At 40.5% G+C, this 13,714-nt stretch overlaps 2 protein-coding genes across 2 annotated transcripts; one reads left to right on the top strand and one right to left on the bottom strand.

Annotated features, from left to right (window-relative positions):
* Positions 1-243: 243 nt before the first annotated feature.
* On the bottom strand, positions 244-4,833 carry LOC129194815 (gastrula zinc finger protein XlCGF8.2DB-like). The gene is made up of 3 exons (XM_054800272.1): positions 4,593-4,833; positions 4,371-4,491; positions 244-1,799 (listed from the first exon to the last, which is right to left on the bottom strand). Exon 3 carries the CDS (start codon positions 1,747-1,749, stop codon positions 730-732), a length of 1,020 nt encoding a protein of 339 aa, XP_054656247.1. The 5' UTR covers positions 1,750-1,799; positions 4,371-4,491; positions 4,593-4,833; the 3' UTR covers positions 244-729.
* Positions 4,834-8,214: 3,381 nt separating this feature from the next.
* Positions 8,215-13,576, top strand: LOC129194551 (sialic acid-binding Ig-like lectin 14). The gene is made up of 7 exons (XM_054800151.1): positions 8,215-8,233; positions 8,309-8,680; positions 9,680-9,982; positions 10,056-10,214; positions 11,638-11,725; positions 12,034-12,076; positions 13,400-13,576. Exons 2-7 carry the CDS (start codon positions 8,485-8,487, stop codon positions 13,574-13,576), a joined length of 966 nt encoding a protein of 321 aa, XP_054656126.1. The 5' UTR covers positions 8,215-8,233; positions 8,309-8,484.
* The last annotated feature ends 138 nt before the right edge of the window (positions 13,577-13,714 follow it).

The raw sequence follows: 13,714 nt of genomic DNA, 5'->3' as shown, positions 1-13,714 counted from the left end.
TCTCTACGTCGTACACATTAAATATCTCTAATAATTATCCATTCTGTTTTTATTCCGAGGGCTACCCGGAATATATCCAAATGTGACGACCGGTGTGCGCATGCGCGTTTTCTCAGACGACGCACCAGGACAGTACATTACATGTTTTTTTTCATGACTGTTGATGTTGTGTGAACTTCGAGAGACAAAACATCACACTTTATTAGTCACTATTTTATTAACAAAGATAAATGACAGGACATGATTATATATATTTCATTTTATGTTCCATTTTTATTTTAGTCTTGCTTATTCCTACTTTGGACTTCACCAGGGCAAGTCAATCACATTCATGTTTTGGCAATGTTTTTACACCGGATGCTCTTCCTGACGCAACCCTGACCAGGTGTAGCACCCATGTGCTACACGTGCGTAGGTTTCTTTTGAGGGTCAAATATACAATTCTCAAGTGAAAATGAAGAAAAGTGTGTTCATACATGTAATAGATGAAACAAAAATGTCATCATAACGTCAGTCAGCAACATTACAAGTCCTTCTTTGAAATCCAGCTGGATGCATCCTTTAAAGTAACTTTTCAAATTACTCCCCAGTGTGGATTATTTTATGTTCAGTCTAGTTTGTGCTATTTGTGAATTGCTCACCACACATTGAAAAAGAAACGTTTCTTTCTCGAGTGTGTGTTCTCTTCTGCGATAAGCTTGTGCCACAAACTGTGCAAAAAGGTTTCTCTCAAGTGTGTATTATTGTGTGTCTTTTTAAATTACCTTTCAGGTCAAATCTTTTGCCACACACCAAGCAAGGAAAAGGTTTCTCTCCAGTGTGTATTCTTGTGTGTCTTTTTAAGCCACTCATTATAGAGAATTTTTTACCACACACCAAGCAAGGAAAAGGTTTCTCTCCAGTGTGTATTCTTGTGTGTTCTTTCAAATGGGACTTCTGAATGAACCCTTTTCCACAAACTGAGCAGGAAAAACGTTTTTCTCCAATGTGTATTTTTGTGTGTCTATTAAAAACAGCTTTTTGAGAGAATCTTTTACCACACACAGTGCAGAGAAAAGGTTTCTCCCCAGTGTGTATTCTTGCGTGTCTTTTTAAATCAACTTTTTGACTGAATCTTTTACAACACACTGAGCAAGAAAAAGGTTTCTCTCCAATGTGTATTCTTGTATGTCTTCTTAAAACATTTTTTTGAGAGTATCTTTTACCGCACACCAAGCAAAGAAAAGGTTTCTCTCCAGTGTGCATTCTTGTGTGTTCTTTCAAATACGACTTAGCAATGAACCTTTTACCGCAAAATGAGCAGCCGAAAGGTTTCTTTCCTGTGTGATGTCTCATGTGTATTTTCAGACGTCCTTTGTTAACAAAAGTTTTGTCACATTGTGTGCATTTCCAGCGTGTGTTGTCAGTGTGACATGTCATATCAGCTTCAGAGTCTTCATCATCAGTGTCAGGAGAGTGTGACGTTATGTCGTCACTATCTGATAGTGGAGCTAAGAGGTTGTCTGTTTGTGATCCTCCACAGTGGTCTCCATCAGCTTCTGTTGTCATGTGATGAGTGGAGCTGCTGCTTGGAGGCTCCACCTCTCTCTTCTCCTCACTTTGACCTTTGTCTTCATCATCTTCACTCTTCACCGTTACACAAATCACTGGGAACTCTTCCAGTCCTTCAAGATGCTCTCCCTCCTGACTGATGCCGTGATCCTCCTTTTCCTCTTTAATGTGGGGGTGCTGTGGCGCTTCCTGTTCCATCCTGGGTTTCCACCCCTGCTGCTCAGGGGGAAGATGTTCTTCACTGATGTCTGCAGGACACAAGAAGACAAGCAAATGCTTTAGATAAGTCCAGCTTTGCTCCCACATTGGCCTGCACCAGCCTATGTTCTGACAATGTGTCTTCATTGTAAACGTGATTCTTGGCGTGGCTGAAAACAGCAAGGTGGTGGTGGTTGATCTCGCTGCCACATTGTGTCTTTGGGAACAGTCACGTCTTCAATGAAGATAACAGTAACCATAAATGTTAATTTATCCCTTTCATTCATCATTTATATGCATTTACTTACTTAGGGGTTTCATTTACATCAGCATTTGAATCTGCGTTCATTCACGCGTATGTGTGTACCTGTGTTTAGTGAGAAAAACCGAGGTACCACTGTAAATGGTTCAAAACGCTTGCTTAACTGTCTATGTATGTATGAACTGTACTTGACCTAATACATAGCAAACATGGTGTGGTGTGTTACCACTAAATCTCAAGTACAGTGGTACCTCGGTAAACGTCCACCCCGTTTAGCGTGTTTTTCAGTTAACGTCCAAAATATTTGCTAACATTTTTGCTTTGGTTTGCCCGCTTGGTTAGCGTGCAATATGCCGCGCGGTTTGCGTACAAGTCACACATTGCAATGTGATGTGTACATCTGCTACTTTCACAGTTTGTAATCTTTTCTACCTGTAATGACACTCCGCCCATCATATCACCTGCAGAATTCAAGTATTTCAAGTGTCAACATGCATCCTTTTAGTGCCCACGGTCCCATTTGCTTCATGCAGGACAAACAATTTAAGAAATATGTATGCTTTACATTTTTTTTCAGTCAGTGTTTTATGGTTTACTGTCCTTTTAGTTTCACATTATACAGTTCCAGTGAATAAAACACTATTGTTAAAATAAAACATTTGCATACAAACACTCAACAAAAATATAAACACAACACTTTTGTTTTTGTTCCCATTTTTTATGAGATGAACTCAAAGATCTAAAACTTTTTCCACATACACAATATCACCATTTCTCTCAAATATTGTTCACAAATCTGTGAGTGAGCACTTTTCCTTTGCTGAGATAATCCATCCCACCTCACAGGTGTGCCATATCAAGATGCTGATCAGACACCATTAGTGCACAGGTGTGCCTTAGACTGCCCACAATAAAAGGCCACTCTGAAAAGTGCACTTTTATCACACAGCACAATGCCACAGATGTTGCAAGATTTGAGGGAGCGTGCAACCGGCATGCTGACAGCAGGAATGTCAACCAGAGCTGTTGCTCGTGTATTGAATGTTCATTTCTCGACCATAAGCCGTCTCCAAAGGCGTTTCAGAGAATTTGGCAGTACATCCAACCAGCCTCACAGCCGCAGACCACGTGTAACCACACCAGCTAGGGACCTCCACATCCAGCATGTTCACCTCCAAGATCGTCTGAGACCAGCCACTCGGACAGCTGCTGAAACAACCGGCTTGCATAACCAAAGAATTTCTGTACAAACTGTCAGAAACCGACTCAGGGAATAAAACTGCACATTTCCGAGTGGCCTTTTGTTGTGGGCAGTCTAAGGCACACCTGTGCACTAATCAGCATCTTAATGTGGCATTGATATGGATTTGTGAACAATATTTGAGAGAAATGGTGATATTAGGTATGCGGAAAAAGTTTCAGATCTGATTTCATCTCATAAAAAATGGGAGCAAAAACAAGTGTTGCGTTTATATTGTTGTTGAGTGTATTACGCAAGATATTTTTGTCTATAGTACTAATGTACATGACTCTCAAATTCATTTACAGCACAGCAGCGTGCAAGTGAGTGTTCACGAAGGACTGTGTGGCTATTGGAGCAAAACAAAACATCTTTCACTGACCGGAGACTTGTGGAGTGCTTCTGCTGCAGAGATCTTACTCAAAAGTAAACAAAACGAGGAATTGTGTGACAAATTCAGGTAAATCCCAATGTCAGCTACAACAATAACAAGAAAAAGTTAAACGTTATGAGGGCGTACTGTTGCAGCTTTTCTGTTAGAGACACTTATTAAATTGTTATTTAATATTTTTTTGCAGCGAAACCGGTGCAGTTTTATTTACCGTACCGCAACTTAAAAATAAGCACCTTGTGTTCATTCATTGTTTGCACAGACAAACTTTGTATTATGAGCAATTTGGTCCTGTTTTCTTTTAAATGCAATTTAGGTGGCAATATAATTGTGTTGTATGGTGATGTTTAGGGTTTCATGACATTTGATATTCATATGAGTTAGACTGATGCAATTTAAGGCAAAATAAGGTTCAAATCTTTGCTGTGAAAAAAGTGCATAAACGGACCTTATTCATTTGTAATTGAAGACCCATGGTATACACGCACGTGCAGTGTTGCAGTGGGCCCGTCCAAAAAAGTCCAGGGCCAAATTTTTGTCCCAGTCCACCTTTCACAGAAGTGAACTGAAAAATATCTGTCATCAAACTAGTATCGATCCGACACGGACACGACCACTTGATATATTTACGACGGCTACGTGGAGTATATGAACAGAATGGACCTTTACGGAGAAAAGCTTTTAGAATAGAAAGCATATACACACGTCAGAGTCAGCGTGAAACTAACCTTCTCTGCCAAACACAACTTGAGGCTTCTTGAAAAGTGTCCAGTAGTTGACGTCGTCGTCCGTTTTCCTCTTTTCTTCGACAAAGTTCCTCCTCGTACTCTGCTATCGTTCTTTCTCACACTACAAGTAACAGTCGCAGTTAGTAGTTGATTCGCCAATGCTCTCGGCATTTGTTATTTACGGTATGTTCACACAATCTCAACAATAATCGCCACACTCACACTTGAGCTCTGCTTTAGGGACGTGTTGATAACTTCCGGGTCTCTTTGTTAGCAGCTAGCAAGCTAAGCTATCTTGAGAAGCTTCCAAGTTCATTGAGACGGGTTTATCCTTCCTGAGACGAATAATATTGTTTCGCCTTGTTACTTAATCTCCGTGTCGTTCATATTAAATATTTGTAAATAATTATCCATAGTGTTTTTTCTCCGAAATGTACCCGGCATATATTTCCAGACGTGGTGGCGGGGCCACTGTGCAGTGCTTTTTTTCATTCAACTTTATTAATGCCTTCCAATTTACAATAACATAAGGTCAAGACATGGGCATTAACAAAGAACAATTGGATAACAACAACACACAATAAGTCATATAAATTTCGAGATTAAGGAAATAAAAATGTGACAGAAAAGTGATAAATAAACAAATAAAAAAAACATAATAATAGTAGTAATTAAAGTAAGATACACCAGGGCACATGAGCAATGAAAATTAAATTGAATTAAGGATATTGAAGTGGGAGCACAGATTTATAATCTTGATAGCTTTCTTGTTATTAGCAGAGGATATCGAATTGAGGTGCAGCTTCAGTTCTTTCATGAAAACATGAAAAAGGGGTTTCACTTTGGCAAATTTACATTTGTGGATGTAGAATTTTGCAAGTATTAAAATGAGATTAATTAAAAAATATTCTTTGTCAGCTGAAACATCATTCTTTACAAAGCCAAAAAGAACATTTTGCAGGAGGAGCTCAAAATCGTAGTAGATATGATCTAAAATAAATCTACGAACATCTTGCCACAGTTTACGGGTATATTCACATTTCCAAAACAGATGAACAACAGTCTCAGTATGGGAGTCACAAAAAGCACATTTTAGATCTAAATCAACATACTTGAATTTGATAAAGAAGGATTGAGCTGGATAACATCGGTGAATCATTTTAAATGACACTTCTTTCACTTTCACTTGGGCCACGGTGGTCTAGTGGTTAGCACGTTGGCCAATACAGGAACAGCCTGGAGATCGGGAAGATCTGGGTTTGATTCTCCCCCGGGCATTTCTGTGTGGAGTTTGCATGTTCTTCCCGTGTGCGTGTGGGTTTTCTCCGGGCACTCCGGCTTCCTCCCACATTCCCAAAAACATGCAGGTGAGGTTAATTGGCGACTCTAAATTGTTCATAGGTATGAATGTGAGTGTCAATGGTTGTTTGTCTATATGCGCCCTGCGATTGGCTGGCGACCAGTCCAGGGTGTACCCCGCCTGTCGCCCGAAGTCAGCTGAGATAGGCTCCAGCATGCCCCCGTGACCCTAATGAGGATGAAGCGGTATAGAAAATGGATGGATGGATGGAGTTCTTTCACTTTGTTAACCACAAAACATTTTTGAGGAAGAGACCAGATTTTCCCCAACTGAAGTTATTAACACGACTGTTCCAGTAAGTTATTACAGGAGAAACAGAAACAATGCTATTTTGGAAAAGAGCACAGATTTTACAGTTGTTCTTACTACCAGATGGGTTGAAGCATATTTTACCAACTGGTGAGTCCGTTACGACAGTAAAGGGAGCATCAAGGATATTAACAGACATACTACTTTTGAACAACATGAGTACACCGGATGGAATAGCGTCAGATACAGTTCCATATTGAGTTGGTTTTTTTCAAGAATTGTTTGATCCAATTGATCTTAAAGGTATTATTTACAGAAGCAAAGTCCAAGAAATTAAGCCCCCCCCCTTCTCATATGTGTTTATGACCACAGATTTTTTTTATGTAATGCGATTTTTTATGTATGTAATGTTCAAAAAGTTGAACAACATCTGATCTATGCGTTGAATGGTTTTACTGTTAATATGTAGTGAGAGGGCAGCATAAGTAAATCTAGATATTCCTTCTGCTTTTGTTATTAGCGTTCTGCCTCTTAAAGACAGATCTCTTAGGAGCCAGAGATTAAACCTTTTCTGGGCTTTTTCTAGAATTGGGATCAAATTTAAAGCATTTCTGATCTTTAGTGATAGAGATTCCTAAATATATTAGTTTCTTTGACAGGGATGTTCGCTATTGAGCGAGTAATTGAGTGGTAATTTAATGAAGATTAAGAAACATTTGCGTTTTAAATCCCGCTCTGTAAAATCGCGAGATCCACCCCGCGCATGCGTGATTCATGGATGCATAGCGCTCCACGATGCTCTCAAGTGTTGCGGGATCTGACAATGAACTGACGGCTTGTGACTGCATTGGGGCGGGGTGCACCTCTGCTGCTCAGTGAGAACACAAACTGCAGATCAATACGTGATTTCACTTTTAATTAAAAGTCCCTAAATACCAGAAAAGTCTCAAATGATGCCAGAAAGAGTCACTAGATTTGTCGCTGGTTGCTTTTGAGGAAATGTCGCCAAGAGGGTTTGGAATGTCGCCAGATTTAGCAAAAAACTCACCAAGTTGGCAACACAGGTACACCGGACTCAAGCTAAGAAAAGTGCAGAGCCTGGACTCTCTTAAAGCGCACCTCAAAGCATTTCTATTTAAGCCCGAGTTTGTTGTTTTAAAATAGATATATATATATATATATTTTAATTTGGAGTGCATATTTTATTAAAATGGTCTTTATTGTAGCAATTTGAGATTACTGTGGAATGAAAAGTGCATTACAAATAAAGCCTATTATTATATTATCGTTTCCAATTAAAGAATGCCTTACATGTTTTCTTGTTCCAAGCAAACGTGACTGTATTATTTACTGAATGCTTTGTTTCGCAATTTTATAATCTTTCCTCCCATGTTCATGATGCCTGAAGTAGAAAAAGACATACGCCATAGAGAAACACCTTTGATCGCTTTTTCTATTTATGACGTGACAAACATCACTAAGGCGTTGCTCAGTCAAGAGGTTCATAATAATCATTTATTGCAACTGTAGTCTTTAAGCGTCGATGGCGAATGGTCTTTCACTTGTATAGCGCTTTTCCACCTCCAAGGCACTCAAAGCGCTTTGACACTGTTAGCACATTTACTGTCTGATAACGCAGCATCGGGAGCAACTGGGAGTTCAGCATATTTCCCAAAGATACTTCGACATGATCATGGGAGGGCCGAGGATCGACACCGCAACGTTCAGGTTGGGAGTCGACCTCTCTACCACCTAAAACACGCCGCCCCTCTTTTTGTAATTGAAGCCATATTTGGGGGCTTTATTAGACACACTAAATTTAATTTTCTAATCATACACAAAGATAAGCATGATGTAAAAGATTTTTTTGTTGTTGCTTGAATAGAGTTCATTAATACAGTTGCTGGACTCATTTCCATGCAAGGCCAGCAGATGTCGCCAAAATTATTGAAATGCTTTGACACGCAATTACGTTAACGTTTTATTATCTTCATGCGTTCATGATGAGTACACTTTTGGGCAAGCCAATGTAAAAATGCTCTTTTTGCACGAAATAGTCTTAAAATATTTAAATACTCCATACTTAAAACGAAAAAACGACATACTTAAAACGAAAAAACGAATACAAAATATTCTTCCAATAATAAAAACACGCACCGATTCATATGGCGCTCCTACAGGAAACGGACTTATTGTGGGTTCATAATGGAGGCTTTGAAGACTTTTCTACTACTGACTACTGTCTATAGTTCAGGTAAGCCACTCAGCATTTAAATGTGAACAAAATATGCTTTTTTTGTTTGGGAGCTCATAATGATTTACCTCCCAGGTTCCATAGAAACATGTGTTGACCAGGGAAGCCACTTCATAACAGCTCCAAAGAAACTACAAGCTTTGGCCGGAACATGTCTGCATATCCCATGTTATATTACATACAAAGGAGAACCGGACGCCAAGATAGGGTTATGCGGGCAATGGATTAAAGATTCCACTTATTCGAGGACTATGGTTTATGACGGCTGCACGGACTCCTATGATAATCCATATTCACTTGTTTTGACGGGAACCCTAGACCAGCAAAACTGCACCACGGTGTATAACAACATGATGACACAATACTCGGGTAGCTATTTCTTCAGACTTTACAACCATGCAGATATGGTGGGCAAGCTGTGTGAACCAGTTGAAATAAAAGTTGAAGGTGAGCCTTTTTTTGTTGCTTTTCTCACATCTAAAGTTTCTGCCTTTACAAAGAATGTGTCATTACACCAGTACACCACCATAAACCCAGCCACCCACCACAACTCGCTACAATGACAAACAAATGAACCTCTTAACTCATGTTAGTTCAAACTGAGCATCACTGTCAAATGAGAAGCATGCGCCCGTTAAACCTCCGACTTCCATAGGCCATACCCATTTTGCTAAATGTTTGCCTGTTTTTGTAAATAGTCTCTTTTTTCATAACAAAGTAGTGCCTTTTCCCTATACTGTTTCATCCAGTGCCCAAACGAAGCACCCTATACACGTTGCTGACTTGCTGTGCATTTTTTTTATTGCAACTGCTGAATAACCAGCCATGGGGTCAAATAAAGTTGCGAGTACCAGCACTTTGACAAAGGTGGGAAACAGGATGTAGGGGGAAGTCCCCATCAAGTTCCATTCATTTGTCATTTCTACTTATTTTGCAAACTAAATTCTGTATCAAATGCATTAGTTTTTGAATGGATTCAATGGATTTATTTCCTATGAGGAAAAATTGCCTCGGTTTTTGTACGTTTTGGTTTTCATCTAATCTTTTGGAACAAATTAATGACAAAAATTGATGTTCCACTGTATCCCCCCATTTTTTATTTCAAAATGTACCCTTTGTTTTGTTTTTGCTCTGTCACGTTATCTTTAATAATGAATTTTTCAAGTACATTTTTCAAAATTTGTATTGAATTTTCCCTAGAATACATAGAAAATGGAAATTTGGTGGGAAACTTGTAAGTTTTAAAACTAATAATGGGATTTATTTCTCCCTTTAATTCTATGTCTAATAAAATTGCGCCATATGTAGGTGGCAAAATATTGGTGTCAAATATAACCCCAACCCCTAACAGAACAAGGATTTTGGTGTGACTAATAATGTTGCCTGTTGCACGTTAATTGTAATATGAATATGAATATGAATATGATGGTCATTTTGGCTCCACAGAACAGCCCCTGCCACCCACCATCGATATCCCACCATTTACACTGAAAGAGAACCAGTCCATCAAAGTAAGCTGCTCTGTTTATACTCCTTGCCCGACGTCCCCCCCTGTGGTCGAGTGGCGTCACTGTACAGACAACCAGCAACGTGTGGAGCAACTCCCAGATGGAACCTTTACGACTAAACTCGATGACACGCTGACTTTGATGGAAAAGCACAACGGCTACATCCTCCAATGTTCGTGCGTTTACCGCCTGGGCAGAAGTTACAAACTGACCAACAGCAGTGTGACTTTGAATGTTCTATGTGAGGCCCCTTCTATGCTTCTTCAGGCCCAAAAATGACACAAAGATGATCTCCGTACCTGTTCTCCTCCTAGTTGCCCCCAAGGACACCGTAGTCTCGGTCAGTCCATCAGGACCGGTGCCGTTCGGGACCAATGTGATGATGAGCTGCTCCAGCCGGGCCAACCCTCCCAGCAACTTCACCTGGTGGGTGGAAGAGGGCGTGACACACACACCTGTGGCCGAGGGAGAATGTATTAGATGGAACGTTACCAAGCAAGAAAACATTTACTGCAAGGCCACCAATTCTGTTGGTCAGCAAGCGTCAGGAATGATCAAGCTAGATATCATAGGTGGGCACAAAAAGGAAGTGACATAGATTACAGTGGTGTGAGTGTTTGCCTCCTCCCTGATTTTTTTGCACGTTTGTCACACTTAAATGTTTCAGATCAAACAAATTTAAATATTATTCACTGACAGCATAACTGAACACAAAATGCAGTTTTTAAATGAAACTTTTTATTAAGGGAGAAAAAAAAATCCAAACCTACATGGCCCTGTGTGAAAAAGTGATTTCCCCCCTAAACCTAATAACTGGTTGCATTTGTGATAACTTGCAATGAGTCTCTTACACCGCTGTGGAGACATTTTGGCTCACTCTTCTTTGGGTTTTTCCAGCATGAACCGCCTTTTTAAGGTCATGCCACAGCCTCTCAATAGGATTCAGGTCAGGACTTTGACTAGGCCACCCCAAAGTCTTCCATTTTGTTGTTCTTCAGCCATTCAGAGGTGGACTTGCTGGTGAGTTTTGGATCATTGTCCTGCTGCAGAACTTTCAGCTTCAGGTCACGAGCAGATGGCCAGATATTCTTCAGGATTTTTTGTTGACAGCAGAATTCATGGTTCCATTTATCACAGCAAGTGAAACAGCAAAACAGCCCCAGACCATCACACTACCACCACATTTGAGTTGATGAGATCTTCTATCTGAAATGCAGCGTAACTTTTATGTCAGATGTAATGGGACACACGCCTTCCAAAAAGTAAACTTTTGTCTTGTCAGACCACAGAGTATTTTCCCAAAGCTCTTTGGATTCATCAAGATGTTTTCTGGCAAAATTGAGATGAACCTTAATTTTATTTTTGTTCAGCAGTGGTTTTGGTTTTGGAACTCTGCTTTGCAGGCCGTTTGTGCTCAGTGTCTTTCTTATGGTGGAGTCATGAACACTGACCTTATGAGGCAAGAGAGGCCTGCAGTTGCTTGGATGCTGTTGTGGGGTCTTTTGTGATCTTGGATGAGTCGCCCCACCGCTCTTCGAGTAATTTTGGTTGGCCAGCATTCCTGGGAAGGTTCACCACTGTTCCATGTTTTCGACATTTGTGCCTAATTGTTCTCACTGTGGTTCGCTGGAGTCTAAAAACTTTTACAGACTGATAGATCTGTTATGTTTTAACGAGGGGCAATCACTTTTTCCACACAGGGCCACGTAGGGTTGGATTTTTCTCCCTTAATAAGTTTCATTTAAAAACTGCCTTTTGTGTTGAGTTGTGTTGTCATAATATTTAAATTTGATTTGAAACATGTGTGACAAACATGAAAAAAATAATCAGCAAGAGGGCAATCACTTTTTCACACTGCTTGAATGGGTCTTCATACATACTCTATTGTGTCTGCAGGCCAAACTGCGGGTTTTATGGGGATGGTTTTTGGAGGAAGCGTTGCTTCTCTTGTGGTTGTCATCGCCTTGGGGCTCGTCTTGGCTTGGTAGGAACTCATTTCACGAATACAATATTTGTACTTCTGTTTACTAGTAATGAAGCAGGAAGGACAGCCGGAAACACGTGTCTTCGGTAACCTATTGGAAGAAACTGTTGAATTTAGACCCTGCTTAAATGAGATAAATGGCAAAATGTTACAAGTTGTGCACCCAAATCATGTATTTAAAAGTCATTGTAGATGTACGTTGGATAAGTATTCCACCCTGCAAAAAAACAGTTCAAAAACAATCAGGCAAGATACATGTGGATGCGCTGATGCCTTTCGTAAACTGTACTGTCTGCTTTCTTCTCCAGGCGGTTCAGGTGGTCCAGGTTGTTCGCACTGCGTCCTGCTCAGGTGGGAAACAACACTTTTACTATGAAAACCAATGTTTAGGAACCCCCTGCGTAGCATCTCAACTAGTATACTGTAAACGCTCCAATTAATGCCTCAATTCAACTGTAGTCGGCCAGGGTTTGGTCTTCAAAAGCAAATAACCGCCGGGGGTTCTAAATACCTCCGGGTCATAAGATATTGGCATTAAAGGAACTGCACTTGTTGGGAATTTTGCCCATCCACAATCTCTACTTCTTTCTCCTTTCTGTGCATTCTAAAGACATAAAAACAGCTAAAGAGGCCGGTAATTAATGCAAGTAATGGGACACACCTATTCTCCCTAGGAAGCCCGCTACAAAACACTTCCAAATACCTCCAACAATGTTTTATAGTTTTGTATCCATGCCGTTACTACAGTATGTAGTAACTGGAGTATTTTGCCGTATTTTGGTCATTTCCTTCCTGGCCGCATTGATTTCACATAGCAACACAGAAAGGAACGCTAAACGCAGCAGTGGCAGCAGCTCCGATACGTAGCGTTACCTTTCGGTAGTGGCCTGAGGCATTGTGAGTGTGGTGAAGCTAGTCGCTAGCCGGCTAGTAGCTAGCCAGTATGGTGTGACGAGGTGTCACTACGCCAGTGACGTAGCTCTTTGGCGTAACAATAACAATGTCGCTGAAGCTTGGTTAATATGCATGTCACATTATGTAAATGCAACGTGGTTGGAGTTTTTTTCAGAAGGCTTTATAGGCAGAATAGGTGCGTCCCATGAAGTGCATTCTTAGCTGCCTCCTTTTAGCTGTTTTTTTTAATCTTTACAACGCACAGAAAAGAGAAAGGTGTTTATAGGCAGAATAGGTGCGTCCCATGAAGTGCATTCTTAGCTGCCTCCTTTTAGCTGTTTTTTTTTTATCTTTACAACGCACAGAAAAGAGAAAGGTGTGTTTAAGTCACATCACGATTGTGGATGATGGGCAAAATTCCAAAAGTGCGGTAAGTGCAGTTAGCCTCTAACAGCTGTTGCTGTAGGAAACCTGATGTCATTTTTTATGAACTCCACAAGACTGCTGCATCTGAAGTATCATGAACGGTAATGAAATATGTAGTAAACATTTATGAAGGAGACATTCCATTACTAATTCAGTTACTTTTTCGGGAAAGTAAATGGTTATTTGCCCAACACTGCCACAGAACATTGGTTCTGTTTCTGCAGAGTTGGTGCAATATACTTGTTGGTAAATGACCATGTGAGGCGTACCAGATTTTCCATTCCTCTTTCTCAAGCATTCCAAATCATCCATCCATCTATCCATTCTCTGCTCAAAATGTCCTCTTATTTGCAGAGAGAAGCGCGTGACGTAACCATGGTTGCATTCAATCAGGATGGCGTCCACTTTAACGGGGTGAACTTGAACACAGCCAAAAACGGCGTCCACGCAGAACGGCACAGCGATCAGCAGCAGGAGAGCGTGCATGTGCATGTGCACGCGGTGCCCAACACCGCTGCCAGTGTAATTTGAATCAGTGTTGCCACAGCGGTGGATGGGTGCTTGGCACAGCTAGCCATGAAGGTCACAAGTTCAAAAACGTACAGGACGTTCAATTGCAGAAAGTGGAATGAAATGAATTGAAATTTAGGGAAATTCCTTATAGTAGAA

This window comes from Dunckerocampus dactyliophorus, chromosome 1 (genome assembly GCF_027744805.1).
Source record: "Dunckerocampus dactyliophorus isolate RoL2022-P2 chromosome 1, RoL_Ddac_1.1, whole genome shotgun sequence".
Classification (NCBI taxonomy): Eukaryota; Metazoa; Chordata; class Actinopteri; order Syngnathiformes; family Syngnathidae; genus Dunckerocampus; species Dunckerocampus dactyliophorus.
The sequence above is the reverse complement of the archived record's forward strand: the minus strand, read 5'-3'. Positions and strand labels throughout refer to the sequence as shown.